This window comes from Dioscorea cayenensis, chromosome 1, assembly GCF_009730915.1.
Source record: "Dioscorea cayenensis subsp. rotundata cultivar TDr96_F1 chromosome 1, TDr96_F1_v2_PseudoChromosome.rev07_lg8_w22 25.fasta, whole genome shotgun sequence".
In the NCBI taxonomy this organism is placed as follows: domain Eukaryota; kingdom Viridiplantae; phylum Streptophyta; class Magnoliopsida; order Dioscoreales; family Dioscoreaceae; genus Dioscorea; species Dioscorea cayenensis.
The window spans coordinates 23,617,990-23,642,030 of NC_052471.1; the positions used below are offsets into that span (position 1 = coordinate 23,617,990).

General features: G+C 37.5%; 1 protein-coding gene, 1 non-coding gene and 1 pseudogene across 2 annotated transcripts; 1 reads left to right on the forward strand and 2 right to left on the reverse strand.

The window, feature by feature from the left end:
- Positions 1–15,842: 15,842 nt before the first annotated feature.
- On the reverse strand, positions 15,843–16,910 carry LOC120257957. The gene has a single exon (XM_039265269.1). It carries the CDS (start codon positions 16,908–16,910, stop codon positions 15,843–15,845), a length of 1,068 nt encoding a protein of 355 aa, XP_039121203.1.
- LOC120267921 lies at positions 16,309–16,415 on the forward strand. The gene has a single exon (XR_005538627.1). It is a non-coding gene; the product is annotated as a small nucleolar RNA R71 (small nucleolar RNA).
- Positions 16,911–21,311: 4,401 nt separating the features above from the next.
- On the reverse strand, positions 21,312–21,887 carry LOC120264329 (annotated as a pseudogene).
- Between the last annotated feature and the right edge of the window lie 2,154 nt (positions 21,888–24,041).

The following is a 24,041-nucleotide window of genomic DNA, read 5'->3' on the forward strand; positions in this document are numbered from 1 at the left end:
AAACTTTTTAAAACAACGAACTTAATCTAAAATTTGAAAAATTATTTATTGATTTTCTCTTGATACATTGAAGGATTATCCAACTTATTTTAAAAAAAGTTTTGAAGACCAAATTAGAAGTTAAAAAAAAATACTCCCAATCCATTGACATAATCAAATGATATAATTAATGAAATCATTAATGCTGTATATGGATGATGTATATTTTTGAGTCAAATGTAGTTAAAGTAATGAGAAATATTTATTTTTATAGATTACTAAAAAACACCATGATAAAATTGTATATAAAAATGAATTCAATAGTCTTATACCTTATATTATTCATAATTTATTCTTCAATAAATTATAATAAATTTAGGAATGAATTGCAAATGTCTTTATGGTTTAACAATGTAAACTCTCTAATAATTTGTAATTAATTTAAAACTTAATAAAAATATTTTCTAAGAATGTAATCTACGATCAATTGAAGTTCAAATTTTAACGATATTTTTTATATCAAAGTTTCATCAATTTTTAAAACTATCAATATTTTTTGAATTAATTTTTTTTTGAAATTATAATTTGCTTTTATAGTTTTAGTACGACGTTAAAGATAATTTGTATTTGATTAGTATTAGGTAAATCAAAATTTCATCAAGTTTTGAAACTATGAATAATTTTTTTAAATTATAAATATTTTTGAAGTTATATATTTGTTTTTAAAGTTTAGCATAATATTAAAGATTAGTGAATATATCATTTTAATTTTTATATTATGAAAATAATTTTAGTTATTCATTCACAAATTTATTCGTAATATATGAGTAAATAGGAATAATTTGTTACATGTAAGAAATAGTTTAATTTTAGAAGAATATAATAAGAGTACATGCTTTGTTACGGCTATTCAAAGAAAACAAACTTATTTAAAAATATTTGCTTATATATATATGGTAAATATTTAGTTATATATTATATGCTTATTAATAATGTTTACCATTTTTAAATACTTAATTTTATGTCATTTTATTTTATTTCCCTAAATGAATCCATTTAATTTTCCTCCATGTTTCAGATGTCCAATAAAATTTTATTTATAATTGAAAAAATTTTATAGAATTACTGGGATTGATCTTTGTTTCCCAATAAAGAATTAAATATAAATAAGCTTACATTACCCATCGAATAAATAAACCAAATTAATAAAATAAACTCACAATCTAGTTGCACATTAAAACGATTAATGATATACTTAATGAAATTATTAATATGCACATAAACAAAGTGTAAATCTTAGACGGATAAGATCCATCCGTAAAAATTTGGGGATAAAAAAAATTATTATATAATGTGGGTTTCTTTATTCTTACTCAACATTTAATTAGGGTTGACCGGTTAAAAATGATGGATTACAATCAAATTAAATTATTTTTTTTTATTTCAGATGATTGCAGGTCCATGACTTCCACTAGGGGCAAGCCCCTAATTTTAATTACCTTGGACTTTGTCATGGAAACCTTTGATTAAAAAACAAGTGTGAATGAGAAATGATTGGACAAACATAACAATTAATTTTATTAGCTATAAACAGTATTTGAGTACATGAACATGAGTGAGAATACTAAAACTTTGACTTTTACATTAGTTAATTCTATTTTTTTTTTAAATTTTTATATTCACCTGATTTGGTCGATACTCTTGACTCCTTTGCGAAAAAAGCATCTTGAAATAGACCTCTCTTAAGTTTGTTGATTTCAACCTTCCTTGAGCTCCTTTAGTTCATATTTTAACACATCATTAGAAACTTAAATTGCAACCTCTCTATGTTGATAAGTTGCAAATTTAAGCTTAAAGACTTCAATATTTTATATTAGTTATCAATCCCTGTGAGTGTCAAACATTCAATTTCACAGTGTAAGAGTAAATTTTATACACCCCCATGAGTGTGAAGACCTCAAAGTAGTTTCTAAGACTTTTTATCAACTCTATTCATCCATATGAGTGTCAAGACCTCAAACTAGGTTTCAAGAAAGATTTTATGAATTATTTTATCAACTCCATTCACTACTATAAGTGTCAAGCCCCCAAAGTAGGTTTCAAGAGAGATTTCATAGAATTTTATCATCTCTATCCACCCCTATTAGTGTCAAGACCTACAAGTAGGTTCTAAGAGAGATTTTATGGATTTTTTATCAACTCCATTCACCCCTATGAGTGTCGAGACCTCAAAGTAGGTTTCAAGGGAGATTTTATATAATTTTATTAACTCCATTCACCCCTATGAGTGTCAAGACCTCAAAGTAGATTTCAAGAGAGATTTCATAGAATTTTATTAACTCCATTCACCTCTATGAGTGTCAAGACCTCAAAGTAGGTTTCAAGTGATATTTCATAGAATTTTATCATCTCTATCCACCCATATGGTTGTTAAGATGATAAGTACTATTTTATTCATGTTTTATCGATCTTAGTTAGCACTTAATCAGCCCTAAAGAGCTTTGTTTTTATAGATAACTGGTACTTAGTTGTTCATTTTGTATCATAGGCTAAAGGAAGTGCAACAAAAGCCAAAAGAAGTAATTTGGGAATAAATTTGTGTTAAAATCATCAATTAGAGAGATACATGGTCAGGGTACATGCCCATGTACCTGTCCGTGTAAATTTTGGAAAAGCAACACTAAGCCAACCACATGAGAATCGTGTGATCAGCCGCAGACTTCCCGATCACTTCCTACTGAGAGGAACATGGCCATGTAGACTTAGTACACGGCCGTGTACATTTGAAGAGTTGCATATAATTTCCCAGACAAGAACACAGGTGGAAGATGAATACTTTGTCATGCAACTCAAATAACAGCAGTGAAATGAATACCCAAGGGGTGGAAATCCTAGAACTCATTGCAATCATGCGAGGATAGGAGTAGGAGAGATTCACTTCCACATTTAGCATAGGATAAGACACTAGGCAGTCTTAAGAGAGCACTTAGTGTACTTTTGATTTTCTTCGTTCCGTTTAGCTAAGGTTTAATCTCTATTAAATTACAATCATCTTAATCTTTAAATTCTGAAGTGAAGTCAATCCAAGCACTGCTTTATTCAATATGCTTAATTTCTTGTTTACTCTGATTTGGTCTCTTGTTTCCCTTTTATCATTTTACTTTGAAATTGAAAGTGAAATAGATCTTTGTTTTGATTAGTTAGCGAAGATAGAGGTAGTACTGGTAGTATCTATTCTCTATGGATTTGACCTTGCTATTTGCATGAATTACTTCGATTGATGCGTGCACTTGAGTACACACTTACTTTTCATCAATCACAATACTTGAAAGTAGGTTTCAAGAGAGATTTCATAGATTTTTTTATCAAACCCATTCACTCCTATGAGTGTCAAGACTTCAAAGTTAGTTTCAAGAGAGATTTCATAGAATTTTGTCGACTCCATTCACCCATATGAGTGTCATGACCTTAAAGTAGGCTTCAAGAGAGACTTCATAGAATTTTATCATCTTGATCCACCCCTATGAGTGTCAATAACTCAAAGTAGGTTTCAAGAGAGATTTCAAGAGATTTCATAGAATTTTATCATATCAATCCACCCCTATGAGTGTCAAGAACTAAAAGTAAGTTTCAAGAGATTTCATAGAATTTTATCATCTTGATCCACTAGTATGAGTGTCAAGAACTCAAAGTAGGTTTCAAGAGAGATTTCATAAAATTATACTATCTTTATCAACTCCTATGAGTATCAAGACCTCAAAGTAGGTTTCAAGAGAGATTTCATAGAATTTTATTATCTTGATCTAACCCTATGAGTGTCAAGACCTCAAAGTAGGTTTCAAGAGAGCTTGCATAGAATTTTATCAACTCTATCCATCTCTATGAGTGTCAAGACCTCAAAGTAGATTTCAAGAGATATTTCATAGAATTTTATCATTTTAATCCACTGCTATGAGTATCAAGACCTCAAAGTAGGTTTCAAGAGAGATTTTTATAGAATTTTATCATCTCCATTCACTCCTATGAGTGTCAAAATCTCAAAGTAGGTTTCAAGAGAGATTTCATATAATTTTATCATATCTATCCACCTTTATGAGTGTCATGATCTCAAAGTCGGTTTTAAGAGAGATTGTATAGATTTTTATCAAAAGAGAATTTTTTTCTCTAACTTTCATCCACTCTAGTGAGTGATAAGAGACAATATTGCCTCCTCAAGACCTTAAGGTGAACTGTAGAGAATTTTTTTTAACTCTCATCCACTCCATCCCTTTATTGAAGAAGCGACGTGATCTACGGTGTAAACGTGTACCCGTTTATGTTACCTCGATGAAAAACATGGATTCGAGAGTGTTTCTAGACGGTACTGTAGCAATTTGATGTAGCAGTACTGTTCACGGCCGGATGAAAATAAGATTTCTAGAGAATCCACACACGGGCGTGTGAAAATTCCCCACGCCCATGTGGATGCCCGATTCCAGCCCTTTTAAAGCCGTGATTCAGCCCGATTTGAGCATCTTTTTCCCCTCTTCTCTTCCACTATTCTCCATCGTTTGGGAAGCCGTCGGCTAGGGTTTTGAGAGGTTTTTGGCAAGTCTTTAAAGTGGTTTGAGGGATTCAACACTGCGATTCGCTTGGAAGAAGGTTATTGGGGGAGCTTTCATCGGCATAAATCCGGCGAGGTGTGCCCTAGGCCGAACAAGGGGACCTTTGGAGAAGACTTGGCTACTCCACAAGACCATCGACATGACTACTGAGGGGGTTTTCTTATGGAACACTTGTTTTTACTTTTGATTTCATTGTTGATTGTATTGTCCTCCATGGAGAGCTAAACCCCCTAGTGGGTACTTGGATATTGTAAACCCTAGGATGTTATTGTTTCATTGATCTTTTATTATGTTTTCCTTAATTGATGTTTCAGTTGAGTTCCAATATTGAGTGCTTGTGGAATGATTTCTCCCCTAGAGTGACACTAGGGTTGAGAGTCCATCTTGGTAACTATTGTAGATGAGTGACACTCTACGAGGGTTAGACATTGCTTGATTGGAGAGAGTTGAGAGGATAAGTCGAGCGGTAGCGGAGCATCCCCTTTCACCTCTGGTGTGATTTATCCTACCTTAATTTCCTTGAGTTCTTGGCGGTCGCAATAGAGTGAAGTTCTAGAGGATGAACTCCATTGGGGATTAGTTGTGCGAGCAATAGAGTGAAGCGTTGAAGGGACTCTAGTGTCTAGGGCTTAGATGTGACTAGCGGCCTTTCGCCTGGACAAAAGGGTTAGGTCAATACATAAGAAGAGGGTTTATCACTTGGATTCTCTAGAACTCGATGCAACTTTACACAATGTGAGGTGTTGAGACTGAGTGATTTCTCCGCTGGGACATAGTGTAGAGTCAATCACGATTGACCTTAGATTTGGGACCGTGTGCTTAAGGATTTCCATGACTCATTGAGCATTGATTAGGAAGTATAATAGTTGGTCTTGCACTTGAAACATTAATCCTAGGGGGAGCATTGCCCGAGTACCCCACTTCTATCGATTGCCTTACCTCTCACTTACTTTTGCCTTTCATTGAGCATTGATTAGGAAGTATAATAGTTGGCGTTGTCAATCAGCACCATGATTCATGATCTCGAATATCTTCTTAACATAATCAATACTATAATTAATTATTTCCTCAGCATTAACATGCTCTATAATTGTCTCAATCATCTCAAGTAGGCTAATAACTTTGCAATATTCTCAACTAGAGAGAAATATCTAAACAATGTTTCATGAAATGAGAAGTTTATAATACTTGAATATTATCCACATTCATAGCAATGGTCTGGTTCCATCAATGCATGTCACTGGTTGTATATCAACATAATGTTGTCTATCAACCTATGTACACTTAATATTGTGTCTCAACAGTTCACATAAGGAGTACACAAGAATTGTCAAATGCTTACAAAAAAGAATAGATTGAGCAGAATAACATAAGCTTGTTGATATTGAACTTGCTAAAACTTCTCTTTGCATGATATTAGTCTATTAAAAAAATAGTATGTACATGCATTATGCAAAAAAGGAGATCAAATCCCACTACATAAGGTAGTGTTTGGATGGTGGGATATAATATTCCATGGATGGGAGATATCCATGGATGAAATATCCATGGATGGGAATATCCATGTTTAAGTGTTTGGTTGGAGGGATTTAATAGTAAGGATAAAAATTGTTTGGTGTTTGGTTAGAGGGATAAGGATATGTAAATATTTGGATATCCATTTTTAAGTATGTATTTGATTTAAATAACGGATATTAATAGATAAATTTTTTATTTATTTAGCATGAAATATTTTTAATGGATTATTAATTAATAACATAATAAACGGAAACTATTATGAATAACTAGAAACTGCAATGAATAATCGGAAACTATTATGAATAACCAAAAGGTTAAAAACCAAGAATGTACTTTCAAATTATCATTAAAAAATATTTTTAAATTGTTTAATTTAATTTAATTAATGGATGATATTTTTAATTTATTTAAATTTAAATATTTTAGGAAGTATTTAAATATCAGATAATTAATAAAAATATATTTTATTTATTTAGTTTAAATTATTTTAATGGATTATTAATGAATAACATATTTATTTATTATTTAACTTAATTTTTTAGTTGAAGTTAATTAGTTTAAAATATTTAGAGAGATGGAAATGGATGAGAGAATGAGAGAGAGAAAGGGATGAGATGGTGGGATGAGTGGCATCCCACTAAATTGGTGGGACGCCACTACTCATCCCATTTTCAGGGATGGGGGACATCCCCATCCAGCCCCATCCAGGAAACCAACCACCCGGATGTGGCTGTAGCCCTGGATATCCCATCCCTATCATGGGATATCCATGGCACCAAACACTACCAGATGTGGGCAAGTACGGATAATCTAAAAAATTGAGAAAGTGGAGGCCCATCAATATTATATGCATGGACAATATTGTGCATAGTCATATTTTTTAAACAATTGCATAATGCTAGCAAATGTATCTAATCATGCCTTCTTTAAAAGTAAAATTGCACCTCTTTTGGTAGTTATTTTTTTTACTGCTTCCTCCTTATCATCTTCTTTCTTTTCCTTCCTTTACCAATCTTTTTTTTTCATCCTGATTTATCTTTCTTTGTTTATTTTTTTTTCCTAAATCTCTCTCTAGTTTCTTTTAATCTTCTTTCTTCCTCTCCCAGTCTTCCCTTTTTTATTTGTGATCTCCCCTTGGTTTTTTTTCTTCTTTCTTCTTTTCCCTTAATGTCTCTCTCCCCATGTTCAGCCCATGTTTAGCCCACGCTCTCCTGTCTATTGGGAGAGATCCATCGGGAGAATTTTTTTTAATTAATATTATAATTTTTTTCAATTAACTTAAATTCAAAATTTTTAGTTTAGTTCAATTTTTTTAATTTTATCATCATTTTTTTTTGTAATTTGTTTTTGTAATTTATTATTAAATTTTTTTCATTGGCTCCTTTTTTTTATTAAGTTCACATTTTTATTTCATATTTTTTTTAGATTCTTTTATTATTATTATTATTATTATTATTATTATTATTATTATTATTATTATTGCTGCTATTATTATTATTATTATTATTATTATTATTATTAATTACCCCTATATATATACATATAATTAATGCTAAAAAAAACCTATATAAACAAATGCCTCGATTGTACTTGTCTTGTGCAATACTTGAGGGAGAGGAGTATGAGTTCTTGAGGTAAAACCCACTTCTTTTTGTTTTTTGTTTTATATTTATATTTTTTTGTGCCTTTGGATGAAATAGTGATACCAATCGATGTTTCAACGTGAACTTGAGATTTTATCCAAACATTTCTTAATTCAATTTTAAAAAACAAAGCAACATGACAAAATTCGTGTTTGCCTTAAGAAGCATACATAATGCTTGACCAAATTGCTAGAACAAGAGCACTGGACGTTCTGCCGTAGACAAATGCAAGTTTTGTTTTGTTTTTCATATAAATCAAGGATAATAGGTTTTTAAGAAACAAGCATTGATTGGTGGCATAGGTCTTTTTCCATCAACATCGACTAGTTAATAAGGCCTTCCTTCGTAGACAACTTCGGTAATGTACAGTCCTCCCTATTTGTCTAGAGCTTTACCCCGGTGTTTTTGTTGGTGATGGTTGGCCTTCTTAGCACCCAAACCATCTCTCTTTTCTCAAATGTTTGAACAAGAGCCAATTTGTTGTAAGCCATGCCATCCGTGCTTTATAGACTTCAAGATTTTAATGAGCCTCAAGTCTTCTTTCATCTGAGGAGTCAAGTTCATCCAACTGCAAATGAACTCTATCTTCATGGATGAGGTCATTTTGCAAGGCAGCCCTCAAAGATGGAATCCGGACTTCATGTGGTAAGACGGCTTCAGTTCTAAAAACCAATGAATATGGCGTTGATTGAGTTGGTATTTGGTAAGTTGTGCAGTATGCCCAGAGGACTTCAAGGAGCCTTTCATGCCAATCTCTATGACTTTTCGAAACTGCTTTCTTTAGTAACTTGGATAAAGTTTTATTGAACACTTCTGCAAGACCTTTCACTCTAGCATTATAAATAGTGGAGTATCTTCAATCTATTTTGTGATGTTGAGCAAATCTCCCAACCTTGAAACTTTTGAATGCTCATCAGTTATCAAAAATAATTCTCCTGGGTGTTCCAAACTTATATACTTGATGGTGTTCTCTATCTTTACTTCTTTTAAAGGAATAGTTTGGCCCAACATGAAAAATAGTCAGTGGAAACTAATATAAAATAATGCCCTCATGATGATGGAGGCCCATAGGGCCTATAATATTAGTTCTCTTTATCTCGAAAGGCCATGAAGAGATCATAGGATGTAAAGGGTTTGGGTGCTGGTGGATGAAATCCCTATGAGATTGACATAACTTGCATCGTCTTGCATATTCTAGATAATCCTTGATCATGCTTGGCCAATACTACCCAATATGCTTGATCTTTAGCCACATCTTAGGCCATAATTAGTGAGCACCACAAATCCCAGAATGGACTTCATGCCTAACTTCTTCGACTCTTACTTAGAGAGACACTACAACAACAATTGATCATAAGATCTTCTATAGAGGACATCATTAACAAGAGTGAACCTCATAATCCTCTTATTTAATTGCATAGCTAAAAATTTTTCTTTTGAAAGCTAGTCATACTTGAAGTATTTAATGACAGGTTTCCTCCAATCATTCTCATCTATCATTACCATTGTGAGGCATTTGTTCTCTAACGCTTTGTCAAGGCATGAGCTCAAGACTCTCCTATTTTTGTCATAGCACTGTACAGAAGGATTGTGTGTGCTGCAGGAATGTGGCTGTAAATCTCACGGGTTCCATGCGCCCACATGAAGCCCGTGAGACTCATTGGAGATTTTGGCACCAGTATTGTAGACGGATGAATGTAGTAAAACACTATAGCAAAAGTACTGTAGCGCATGAATCAATTTTAGTGTAGAATCGACTATAAACCTCACGAGCTCCATGTGCCCGCATGAAGCCCGTAATGCTTGGGCGGACCTTTTTATATGGAAAGTTAGGCAGCTTTTGGGGAGGGGGGTTTCTTTCTTAGAGACTTTGAAGCCCTAGGAGAAGGCGACTTCACCCGGGCAAAAGAAGGCCATATCTTGCATTATTGAGGGAGGAAATCAAAGGGATTAGGTAAGATCTTTACCAATTTCATCTTTGGGAGATTGAAGAGAATAAGGGAAGCCGCCTCGATAGCAGCGTTAGGGGAAGCTTTCCACGGCATTCCTTCTCATCCTCTTGCTTCTATTATTTGAGGGAGTTTTATTATGCATTTTGTAGTTATTTCTATGAACTCGTCTCTTGTATTTGCTTGTATGTATGGCTAGATCCCAAGGCCACCGGATGCAGGTGAACCTTGGGGTGAACTTGTTCAGTTGGATGCTTTGAGTTGTTTTAATGCACTTGGTTTGTTTCATGGTTTAAGCTTTATGATCTTTGATGTCTTGATTTTCATGAGAACTTTGTATTTCAACTTGTAGGTTGCACTTGGTTGCGTGACCTACGCCCTTGTGCTAGACACACTTAGCTTAATGGAGATTCATGTATGAATATGGTGAGACCATCGGGTATTTCATACCCCTCCACCCATTAGGATTAGATCTAGGTAATGAGTATCGACCCTAATTAGAGGCTTTTTCTATTTGTAATGCAATCATAGGAGGATTTGGTAGGAAGGAATTTTGAGCCAATACTTGTATGGGATTAGGGGTTATCGCCATGACCATCGGGGTAACCTACTTTAGGATTTCTCTTGACCCAAACTACTATTTTCTTAGAAACTCTAGTATCCCTCTAGCTTTAGTTACCCCAAGGGTATCCGCATCTGTGACCACCATCATTCCTTGGATTTTCACCCTCTCACTTTGGCATGTAGACATTTTCTCATTTTGTTTTAGCTTCCTTAGTAGGTTTAGTGCACTTGAAAGTGATTTGGTAGGTTAAACAATGAGTAAAGAGGAAGTAAGAGTACCTCCTTGGGCCCAGGTAATATGATCCTTCTGTGCTCGTGCAAGAGTTAATACTTGACGACCCCGTTGATGAGTGTCCCACAAGTGCACGGGGTCGTCAAGTAATATCTCTCGTGCGAGCACGAGAAGGTCGTATTCCCTGAGCCCAAGGAGCTACCCTCACTTCCTTTTCACTCGTTGTCTAACCTACAAATCACTTGACGCTTAAGGCTACTAATAAAATTAAAACTAAGTGAGTAATTGTGAAAGACGGATTAAGAAAGTGGAAATCAAGAAGTGAGGGAGGTCACGGATGTGGATCCCCCCGGGGTTACTAAGGATTAGAAGAATGCTAGAAGTGCTAAGCACGTGGTGGTTTAGGCCAAGAGAGATCCAAAGATAGATCATCCCGATGGTCATGGTAATGATCCCTAATCCCATACAAGTATTGGTATGGAATCTCTTCCGTCCAAATCCTCCTACGATTGCAATTCACACAGGGAAATCTCTAATTAGGGCCGAAACTCAACCTAGGTTCAGCCCTAATGGTTGGAGGGGTATGAGACACCCGATGGTCACGGCGTGCTCATACATACATCCCCATTAAGCGAGGTGTGTCTAGTACAAGGGTGATGGTCACGCACTGAGTACAACCTAGAAGTTGAAATACAGGGTTCTCATGCAAGATCAACACATAAAAGTGCACCAAGCTTAAAACCATGAACAAAACCACATGCATTAAGCTTTAATCAAAACATTCAACAACATAGTTCACCCCAAGGTTCACCGACATCCAGATGACCTTTGGGGGTTTAACCGTCCCATATAAGAAACTACACAAGATAGGCTCATGAAAAACTACTAACAAATGCATATAAAAAAACTCCCTCAAACAATGAGAACAATAGGAGGAAGAGGAATGCCGAGATGTCTTCCACTGAACGCCGCAATAGGGGTGGCTTCCCACGTCGTCTCCAAGCTTCTCAAAGGTGGAATCGATGAAGATCTTGCCCAATGACGCTTCTCCCCTTAATTTTCCCTCTCTAGATCGCCGGTTGTGGCCTCAATTAGCTCCGGTAAAGTTGCCCCCGCCGAGAGCCTCCAATATTGGAAAGAAATATGATGATGGAGAAAGAAGAAGATCCCCCAAAATAAGCCCTAGCTTTACATAAAAATCGTCTGCCCTGAGTCACGCGGCCTGCGCGCGGGCCGTGTCTCGCCCCCCTGGCTCACTGTCTTTCCGCTCACAAAAACCCGGGTCGGTGCTACAGTGCTAAGCTACAGTATCAGCTACAATATTTTTGCTACAGTGAATCATCTGCAGTAACTGGCACCGAATTCTCCAACGGCGCACGCGGGCATGCAGTGCTAGCGAGGTTCACAGCCTAATCCAAATAGGGCCCCGGTTCCTTGCTACATAACCGCAACAATGTTTTTGCTTCAAGAACATGATTTTTGGTGCTGATTTCACCACAATTGCATTCTTGAGCACAATTTAGCTTCTTTGAGGCCTGCAACAAGAAAATAACCAATCTAAGAGAAAAACGAGCACTGATTAATCTAAAATAGCATGCAAGCATATACGAAACCAACATATAAATACATACATTTAGGCTCTTATCAAACATCCCCACACCTGAGTTTTTGCTTGCCCTCAAGCAAACAAAACATGAATAACATGAGGATAGCGATAAGAGACTAAATGTATGACCTCAAGTTCAAGAGTAGAGGACTCAACTAGCACAAATGAAATGAGATCAAGATAATGAGCTGCAAATGATCAACACATCCGAGATAGTTCTATTCCAACTAAATGCTCCCGTGTGAGTGTGTGCATACTTCATCCCTTGCTTTTCCTGATCACTCCACGTGTCATGGCTACAGGTGTTAGAGTTGCTAAAAACACTCTCAATGATCAACCAAGAGTCTTTCGGTCCTCAGTAGAAACTTTAGGTTCTACGCGAATGCATGAGAGGGTTCAGGAGATCAATCCTTTTGAGTCCGCCTAACGTAGACTTGCACAAAATCTTTCCGATGGATGCACATGCTGATCAGGCACAAGAGCCACCCAACTTACTCGATTACAAGCTGCATAGACGCATTCATGCTACACGAGCAGAGGAATACTGACATAGAATCTTTTTTTTTATTTTTTATTTACAAATGCATACAAGCCTTAGTTTATGTCTCCTAACCTTCTTCATGTACAACTTCACTTATGACTAAAAGCAAAAATACATGAGTGCCAAGAGCTCTTAGTTGATCATTGAATGTAGAGTTTAACAACCTAACATCTTAAGTCATGGCAATGGGTTAGTCGGAATGAACAAGGTAGAAGCGTGTGCTAGATAATTTTACCAAAAGCACTAAAGTAGGAATAGAACTTCATTTCACAAATCATAACAAAAATAGCAACTCATATCTATCCTTCTTTCAGCTAGGAAGTCCTTAACATTAGATCAAAGCTATCATTGGTTGCCACGCATGCAAAGGTATAAAATACCCCATCCCCACACCTAGAGTCGTACATTGCCTTCAATGTACAATAATCAGCAATACATGGTGCTAGATATGTAACAAAAACAAAGGGACGGAGTAAAGAATTTTCCCCAATAATTTCTTCTAATGGTGCCGAATCCCTTCCTTGACAATAAGGCGAATCACGTCTTGTGGGCTTCATTTGTAAATCTTGGCTCACTAACGGGTGGTAGAGAGCTTCTCCTTGCTCGTCTGGAGGCCAAATGCTTGGTCAGCATCCCTACAAGACCATACGTGCACCATCAAACCAAAAATCCATGAAAACAATGCATAATGAAGTTAGAATGCTGAAATTCAGTCATTACTACAGTAATTTCGGGGAAAAAATTGCAAGAGTCTCTTCTTGTAAAAGTGGCAATCAAAATTTACAAAGCTTTAGATTCAAGATAGAAGTTCACAAGAAGAATTTAAACACATTCCACAAAGTTTTCAGCCCATTCAAACAAAAAAAAATCCATGGATTAAGTGTGAAATGAAGCCTGCCTCAAGTTAGGGCATGAAATGCCTTGGTGAGTAGATCCGGCGAGAAAGTCGATAAAACTCAAAATAAATGGTGGGATTGGGGTTGCAAAGGGGAGTAGAGAAGATTAGAGGAGAAAAAATGAAGAAGAACGGTGAAAAAATGAGGGGAATCGGAGGAGAAATGAGAGAGAACTCAAGAAAACAAGATGAAGATGAATAGTGGGCAGAAGGAGTGAAGGGGCAGCCATTTAAGGCATTTCCTGCACAGGCTGCGGGTATCGCATGGGCGCCAGCAGCTCGCGAGTAGCCCTGGACGCGGCAGCTAGTAAGCGCAGCTGGGTGCACGCTGCCCGCGTAGCGCCAGCCGGCACGCGGGCACCCGCGAGGGGTTGGGATCCAATGACATGGCCTCACGTGGGACGCAGACGCGCCCGCAAAAACCCGAAAACTCATAAAAAATAATAATGTCCCCTTTGCAACCGCAAAAACAATTCAAATACAACATTTCACTCACCGAATTGAACATGAAACACAACCACAAAACACCTAACAAAGAGAGACTATAAGAGAGCAAGGATAATCATCAAACTAATAAACAAACACACAAACACAGATCACACAATAACAAACACAAGAACATAAGCAACACACCAATCAAAATTCAAGAAAACGAAAAATGAAGAACGACAAATATAAAACCTTGGGTTGCCTCCCAAGAAGCGCTTTGTTTAACGTCGTTAGCTCGACGTACCTTACCTCGTGCTCAAGGTGGATGAAAAGAAGTTGAGTTACCTCCAATTCCAAGAGACGTGTTCCATGATGGAAAACTCATTGAGAGGCATGAAAATACTCGAAACTTGCCTTTCCCCTCAAAGTAAAGACGGTCTACCTCCCTTGGTGGCGTTAGCGTGACTATCGTCCCCTCCTTTAGCTTTTTGTTCACCTTGCACCACATATTCTTCATGTTTTTCTTCTTTTTATGACTTGGTGGCGGATCTGTTCCCATATAGCTTACATGCTGCATTGGAGGGGAAACATAGACCTTCATCTTATCCTCCTTGTTGCCCACTTCTTCTAGATATTCATCCAATGGGTTCATAGCCAAAACTTCCTATATACAATCAGAGATGACCATATCAGTTTCATCAGTAAAATGTAAGGGGTCATCATGATCCAAGGTTTGCCTCATTGCTTCACGAAGTGTAAAAACGACTTTCTCCTCTCCCACTCTGAGAATCATTCTCCCTTTTTTTACATCGATGAGAGCGGCAGAAGTATTAAGGAATGGGCACCCAAGGATCGCTGGGCACATCAACGTCATCATCCACATCAAGTATCACAAAGTCCACAGGAATGATGAGTTTATCCACCTTCACAAGTACATCTTCAACAACACCCCTGGGCTTCCTTATCGATCGAACTGCAAGTTGCACCGTCATTCTCGTGGGCCTCAAATCCTCTAATCCCAACTTCAAGAACAACTTGTATGGAATTACATTAATGCCGGCCCCGAGTCGGCGAGTGCTTTCTCTGCATGCCCTCCCCGATCATACAAGGGATGATGAAGCTCCTGTGGTCACCAACTTCTTTGGAAGCTTCGCTCAATCATTACGGAACAATTCATAGGGAGTGCCACTGTCTCAAGCTCTTCAAGCTTTCTCTTATTGGTAAGAAGGTCTTTCATGAACTTGGTGTACTTAGGCATTCCGGCCAATGCCTCAACGAGTGGAATATTTATATGCGGTTGCTTGAACATGTTGAGGAACTTTTTGTATTGAGCGTCCTCCTTTTCTTGTTTCAACCTAGCTGGGTAAGGAACATGGGGTTTGTACTCGGGAACCCTCGATGTTGATGGTTTAGCGGGTTCCTCACCTTGCTTGTCATTATTTTCCCCACTTATCGGCTCAGCCACTTCGGGGTCTTCCAAAATGGTCACCCCATCCTTCTTGGCACTTCAGAAATCCTTAGCTCTTACCTCCAACGGTCTCCCACTCCTAAGAGTGACGGCCTTGAGGTGATCCCTTTGATTCTGCTCTGTATTGCTCGGGAGGCTACCTTGTGGTCGCTTAGCATTTGCCCTGGCTAGTTGCCCAACTTGATTTTTGAGTGATTGGACCGATGCTTGGAGGTTCCTTAACACTGTGCTTATCTCGTTGAATTGACCACTGTGTTGAGTTAACTGGTTATTGATATTTTGAAATTTTGCCTCAGTGTTGATCATAAACTTTGCCAGCACATCTTCAGTGGTAAATTTCTTTCCTTGATCTTGCTGAGGTTGAAATTGAGGTCCCAGAGGTTGTGGTGGTCTTTGTTGCTATGGCCCCGACTTTCATGAAAAATTGGGGTGATTCCTCCACCCTGAATTAAATGTGGGACCGTATGCGTTTCCTTGGCCCCTCTGACCACCGCCAACATAATCCACTGTCTCAACAGGCCCTGTGGAGGAAATAGAGATATGGCATTGTACAGTTGAATGTGCAGCCCCACAAGTACCACAAGACAGGACTGCTCCATTATTTGAGCTTGAGCCCATCGTAAACTGATCAAACCTCTTAGTTAGTGCTTCTACCTTCGCGGCCAAGGTGGTGGTATCATTTACCTCATAAATCCCCGCTATTTTCTGTGGTCTTCCTCGAGTGCTCCAGTGAGATTCATTGCTAGCCATGCTTTCAATCAACTGCTCTGCATCCTCAGGATATTTACTGCTCAATGAACTCCCTGCCGCGGTATCAATGAGTTGTCGGGTTTGATAGCTTAGCCCATTAAATAATATCTGAACTCTCATCCAAGACGCAAAACCATGGTGCGGGCATTGTCTCAAGAGATCCTTAAACCTCTCATGAGCTTCAAACAAAGTTTCTGAGTAACCTTGTTGGAAAGAAGATATTTCTTGTCTCAATCGGGCTGCCTTGCTCGGTGGGAAATATCTAGCGAGGAATTTCTTAACCATATCCTTCCAAGTTGTGATGGACCCGGGGGCCAGTGAAATGAGCCAACGGTATGCTGCACCCCGTAAACTGAACAGAAATAATCTCAACCTAATCGCGTCATCTGAGACAGAGTTAATCTTGAAAGTTGAACAGATTTGAAGGAAACGGGACAAGTGTGCATGAGGGTCCTCATCGGCTAAACCGATCATCCCAATTGTACTTGCCTTAATCTCAAAATTGTTTGCTGGAACTGTAGGGGCTTGTACGCTAAACGCATCACCGGTGAATTGCGGGCTCTCATAGTTAGACAAGGTTCTCCTAGGTTCAGCCATAACTGATGGTTCACTCTGTTCAATCTGTACTTCCTGCTGCCCTGAACTTTCTGCTTCTTCTCTCAACCTCTGGCGGAAAATCCTATCAATCTCACTGTCTGGTTCTACCAGATTTGTCGGTCTTCCTCTTTTCATAAGATAGGTACCTCGCACCAGAATTAACAGCCAGTGGTTAAGAGCAACACGAGATTAGGGTAAAAAGATAAAAGTGTGCAAATGGAAATATTTACAAGAGAGAAAGATAGAAAACAAGAGGATAAAATAAACAATGGTTAAATCAACAAGCTACGAGTTTTCCGAGTATTCCTTGTGGGTCCCCGGCAACGGCGCCAAAAACTTGATGAGTGTCCCGCAAGTGCACGGGGTCGTCAAGTAATACCTCTCGTACGAGCACGAGAGGGTCGTATTCCCTGGGCCCAAGGAGCTACCCTTACTTCATTTTCACTCATTGTCTAACCTACAAAATACTTGATGCTTAAGGCTACTAATAAAAATAAAACTAAGCGAGTAATTGTGAAAGACGGATTAAGAAAGTGGAAATCAAGAAGTGAGGGAGGTCACGGATGTGGATCCCCCCGGGGTTACTAAGGATTAGAAGAATGCTAGAAGTGCTAAGCACGTGGTGGTTCAGGCCAAGAGAGATCCAAAGATAGATCATCCTAATGGTCACGGTAATGATCCCTAATCCCATACAAGTATTGGTATGGAATCTTTTCCGTCCAAATCCTCCTACGATTGCAATTCACACAGGGAAATCTCTAATTAGGGCCAAAACTCAACCTAGGTTCAGCCCTAATGGTTGGAGGGGTATGAGACACCCGATGGTCATGGCGTGCTCATACATACATCCCCATTAAGCGAGGTGTGTCTAGTACAAGGGCGATGGTCACGCACCGAGTACAACCTAGAAGTTGAAATACAGAGTTCTCATGCAAGATCAACACATAAAAGTGCACCAAGCTTAAACCATGAACAAACCACATGCATTAAGCGAATCAAAGCATTCAACAACACAAGTTCACCCCAAGGTTCACCAACATCCGGTGACCTTGGGGGTTTAGCCGTCCATATAAGAAACTACACAAGATAGGCTCATGAAAATAACTAACAAATGCATATAAAAAACTCCCTCAAACAATGAGAACAATAGGAGGAAAAGGTAGGCCGCAGATGTCTTCCACGAACGCCACAATAGGGGTGGCTTCCCACGTCGTCTCCAAGCTTCTCAAAGGTGGAATCGATGAAGATCTTGCCCAATGACGCTTCTCCCCTCAATTTTCCCTCTCTAGATCGTCGGTTGTGGCCTCAATAAGCTCCAGTATCGGAAAGAAATATGATGATGGAGAAAGAAGAAGATCCCCCAAAATAAGCCCTAGCTTTACATAAAAATCATCTGCCCCGAGTCTCGCGGCCTGCGCGCGGGCCGGGTCGGTGCTATAGTACCAGCTACAGTATTTTTCTACAGTGAATCATCTACAGTAACTGGCACCGAATTCTCCAGCGGCCCACACGGGCATGCAAAGGTTCTGCGAGGTTCACAAACCTTAATCCAAGTAGGGCCCCTGTTCCTTGCTACATAATCAAGAATAAGTGTTTTTTTGCTTCGAGAACATGATTTTTTTGGTGCTCGATTTCACCACAATTATGCTTCTCGAGCACAATTTATCTTCTTTGAGGCCTCACAACAAGAAAAATAACCAATCTAAGCGAAAAATGAGCACTGATTAATCTAAAATAGCATGCAAGCATATACAAAACCAACATATAAATACATACATTTAGGCTTTTATCACCTGTGTACTTGCGGGATCTCAATCAAGCTCCAAAACTTTTTGATGATACTGAAGAAGTTCTTGCTTATAGGTTTTAAAACTTCCTTCAACTTGATTTATGATGAGTTGGGAATCACCATATATGTGTAGGCTTTGAATTCCCATCTTTATTGTTAACTCCAATTTAGTAACAAGAGCTCCATACTCTACCTCATTGTTTGTTAGAGCATGGCTTCAATAGAGAAAGAGAGTATCTTAAAATTCCACCCTCAGGCGTAATGAAAATGAGTGCAAAACCAGCTCTGACCTATGAAATCTTAGGACTAATAGTTGGTTGAATCGATGAATCTCCATCAAAATACATTTTCCAATATTGATTTTCTCCTTCTATAACCAAGGTTCCTCATCATGAAGATCGCATTTCAATGAAGAATCATCGGGCAAAGGATGGGCAGCGATAAATCCAACAAATGCTTGCCTTTTGGTTATTTTTTGTGGAGTATAAGTTATATTAAACTCCATTAGTATCAACACCCACTTTACTAATCTTCTGGTGTGTGGGCTCCTTTTTTTTACTCGGCCTTTGATTAACGTTTACCGGTTAAAAAGCATGGATCACAAATCAAATTTAATTTTTAATTTTTTATATGACTTCAAGGGATTATGGGTTCATGATATTCCATTAGGGGCAAGCCCCTAATGTTAATTACCCTAGACATTGTCTCAGGAACCTCCGATTAAGAAATAAGTGTGAAAAAGGAAATAAGTTGTGACAATAATTTTTCATTCATTTTAATAAATATGAATTTACAAATTTTGTTGTTAATACAAGGAATTTAGAATCATCTTGACAATCATCTTGACTTATGGACTTGTATCCGAACTTGTGTCTTGGACATTTTGCATTTTTGGATTTGATTCGCATCTTGAATTTAATTTGGGTTTCAAGTCATGAATTCTCCCTATTGATGAACCATAAACTTGCTTTCGACTTTCATGCTTGTGAAGCTTCTTTCCAATCTTGACTTGTGAAACTCTTGAGCCTTTGACTTTGATGTCTAGAGACTACTGAGTTCAAATATCGATTTATATTTTGACTTGTGAAACTCTTTGTGCCTTTGACTTCTGATATCATGAGACTGTTGAGTCCAATTGTCGATTTATATTGATTTTTTTTAACATTGACTTGTAAAACTCTTTTGGTCTTCGACTTCTGAGGTCTCGAGACCGTTGAGTTCAATTGTCTATTTATATAGATTTTAAGTCTTGACTCTTTTCATATCTTGAATCTTGACTTGGCTGTTTTGGTTTTGATTTTGAATGTTATATATATATATATATATATATATCGCATGTCGCCGATCCGTGCCTTAATCACCATGTTGCATGTCATGTTATCGTCTTTAAGATAATTATCTCATTATTGCTCGAGATTTGTATATTTATTCATTTATTTTAATTACCGCTGCCTCAAGATATGATAACTGATAATAAAAGCAAACCCTAAGAAATATGAGGTTTTGAATCGGTGCATAACCATGCCTTAACCTTGTTTTGGTGGCCTCAGTTTTCAATTAATTTCATTTGTTTGCCTTGATAAATTCACTAGCTACATCCTTGATGTTAAAAATGGGATATGAGTTGTATGGTGCATGGGCCATTCTTTTACATGATTATATATATTTCTTGATTATATATGAGTGCAGGTTTTTATGAAGCACTCTTTTCAAAGCAAGACTTGCCTTAAGTGCCCATGCATGCATGCCATGCTCATATTCACCTTTAAAAATTTTTATTGGTGCACGTGGGTATATAGTAACATGCTTCTCATTATTTTGAGAAAACGAACACGTGAGTATGCATGCTTCTGATCCTTTCTCTCATATATTTTTTTTTTAATCATGCACGTATACATGGATAGTATTGCATGCTTTTCTCCTTATTTTTATAAGAGATTTTTTTATATTATTTTTTTAATTTAAGCCCCCACACAGCCAGATCATCCGAGATCTAATTCACTTGCCATTTTTCTTATTGTTATTATTATTATTATTATTTCTTCCTATGCATATTATAAATCTTGTTATTTTATTATATAAACATATTTACTACATCACTTATATATATATATATATATATATATATCTATATATATATTTTTCTTTGTCATCATCGCTTGTCTGCCTTGTCATCTGCTTCTGATTGCCATAACAATCCTTTTTTGTTGCCATCTCAAAATGAATAAGTCACCACTGCATGTGCCTTATCATGGCCTTGCAATATATATCTCATTACTGCCTTGAGATAAAACTAGCCACTACCTCGAGATAAGCATCCTTGTTGTTGCTTTGAGATTAGCAGCATGTTATCATTTCTAGATTTATTTATTTATTTATTTGTTATATTTACACTTATCATAGTGAATTTTTATTTATTTGAGTATATATATATTTAGGGATAGATATATATACCCATGTGTATGACAAGTGGGGCCCTTTCTACTTTTCATTATCTTCTTTTTTTAAACATGCACAAACAATGCACGTGAATATGCATGTTTTCTAATTTTTATCATCATTTTTTTTTTTTTGGTAGCAACAAAGCAAATTCATTTCTAAATCAAGTGAAACAGTCAAAACAAACAAGGCAAAATCTCAAAAATTCCTGTTTCCTCCATGAAGTACTTTAAGCTGAACACCAATGAAACTCAAGCTTAAGACACCAGAACAAATTATGCCCCATTGAGAAGCTCATGCAACCCTTTTTACTCATCAACCATGGTTCCCTTCTCACTGACGTAGATACCATCCAAAAAAGAAACTTCCGGATATCCTTGTTCTTCACATGGCATTTCTGGTTTATCAAAACAGCAGAGCGAGAGATAAGCTCAACATCATTGCCATCAAGAACAAGCTCATCCTTGACCTTCTCGGAATGAGTAATTGTCACACCTTGAAGCATATCTACTTTCCTTACCTTCTTCTCGCCAAGGAAATTATGGATCTCGATGGAGCTGTTGGAGTTGGAGATGGAAGCCTTGATGGGAAAGTGAGCGTAGACAAGGCGCATCTTATAGCGGTAGCCCTTGGTAATGCCGGTTATGAGGTTCTGGACGTGACTAAGGGCAATGCGAATAGTGGCCATGGTCTTGCGAGATCCAAACCAAGCGTCAACTTTTCAGCTTGCGACCACCATCCACAAGCTCAAAGTCAAGGTTGAGATGCTTGAAATTCCGGGTGAGCTTCCCGCGAGGGCCCTCAACCTCGACCTTCTTGGCGTGGACCTTCACCTTCACGCCCTCAGGGATGTAAATGGTCTGAGAAGACAAGATGGTCTTCATCTTCTCCGCGATGTGAACGCTGGATCAATGGAGGTCTCGACCGCCGGGTGCAATGGTGCTTACAGTGAATGGAAGATGTATACAGTTTCATATTTACATAACAACAACTGTAGTAGTAAATGAGATGTAGTTACTGGTTGAACATTTAAAAGAAAGTTAAATAGTATCAGACATCTTTAAATTTTCTTTTGAACTCTGAAAACAGCTCTCAGATCAACCCACTTATGTTCTTTGTCAGAAGCATGGCAATGGCCGAGTTGCCCTTCCCACTGTTCACAGGGAGCTCGTTCATCACAAACATAACAATAACACTGAGGACAAGAATTCTCATGGTTTGTCAAGTTAAAGGGATATTGTGCACATAGATGCCGGGGATGGGGGCAATCTCTACATGCAACCTGGCCTTTTTTTTAGAAATAATACAGACATCTTCTTCTGAATCATCAGTAAGTGCAATTTTGCGCTTAAGATCAGCAGCCAATGACTGACAAGCATCTGGCTCCAAAATGTAGCAATCCTCCTCGACCATTCTCTCCTTCCTCTGTATCTTGGCATCCCAGCATGTGCTATTAATGAAGTGATCATCCAAATTGACATCATTCTCATCCGAAGAACATAAGTCTATCATGTTCAATCCATTTCTATATATTGTATTCACATCTTCAGTTTTCTGCAGCTTTTCAGTTTTCCTTCTTCTTTACCATTCATTTTGTCTAAGGTCAATCACATCCATCAACATAAATCTAATCCGATGAGATAACTTTTGACTAGTTGACAACTGTTCCATAATGGCAAAATATGCATCAAGACGTTTCTTCGTTCTGTGATGGTCTATCTTATCACCAATAATACTCATCAATTTGCACAAAGCTTCAATATCTTCATCATTAGGACTCTGGTGCCCATCCAACAAGGTCTGAATGCAACACAGCATTATCCCTTATGTCAACAATCTGAGTTGAGAGAAACGGCGAGGCATGAGGAAGAAGCAGCAGCGGAGAGCAATAGGTGATGGAGGCACCACGGCAACGATCGACATCCGGCATGATTGATGACATTATTTCAGCCGTTCAATCATGCCGGCAGCACCAACGGTGAATACAGCGACCAAAACAATGCAACACCAGCGATTAGCGGGTGGCGGCGACGATTGACATCCGGTACAATTGACAGCATTATCTCAGCCGTTCAATCAAGTCGGTGGCATCAACAGTGAACGAGCGGCAGCAACAAGCGGCGGGGCAATTTTTTTTTTGTACGTCTATATGAATACGGGGAGAGGAAGAGATACCGACCCTTTTTTTTTTGGCCGGTGCTTCCCTTTTTAAAGAATCTTCTGATTCTTATCTTCAACATCCGAAGTATCTGAACCCCCCTTACAATCATAACCTTCATAGACCAAGCGAGAGAAAAAGGATAAAATCAAAATTTAAAATTTAAATTTTGAATATTTTTTTTAAATTTAATTAATAAAATTTTGAGAGAGGATAAAAATCAAATTTTTAATCTCTCAATCAAATTTTAAAATTTTAATTAAATTACTAAAATTGAATATGCCTCGGGATATGTGTTTGGGAGCCCCAGGATTTGCATTTTCTCATGTTGCCTTGAGATTTGTTCTCAAGCTACATGAAATTTAGGATTGCCTCAAGATATGTATTTGGGCTATCCTAAGATTTGAAATTACCTCGAGTTATGTATTCTCAAAGGCAATCTCGTAATTTGCATTTTGCCTTGAGATTTGATCTCAGGGGCAATTTTGTAATTTGCATTTTGCCTTGAGATATGTTCTCAAGGGTAATTTTGCAATTTGCATTTTTCCTCGAGATATGTTCTCAGAGGCAATTTTCTAATTTGCATTTTTTTGCCTCGGGATTGGTATTATAGTCCAAAACAACCAAATAATCAATTAAGATTAAGATTAGGACAGTTAAATTTTAATTCTAAAAATATCTATGATTAGGATATAGTAGAATTTAAATTAAATTGGGATTTGGGTTCTATTAGGACACTGGGTTCTATTAGGGCATATATTACATTATTTATACATAAACAGTGGTGAGCAGCAGCCTGATCATTAAGTACTTAAATAGGTCTATTATTGAAATAAGAAGAACTTTATGTGACAGTAAATAATACCTTGATTTCTTCACT

Coding starts and splice junctions, on each gene's coding strand:
- LOC120257957 (XM_039265269.1), bottom strand. CDS start 16,910: ATGAAAAGAGGAAGACCGACAAATCTGGTAGAACCAGACAGTGAGATT.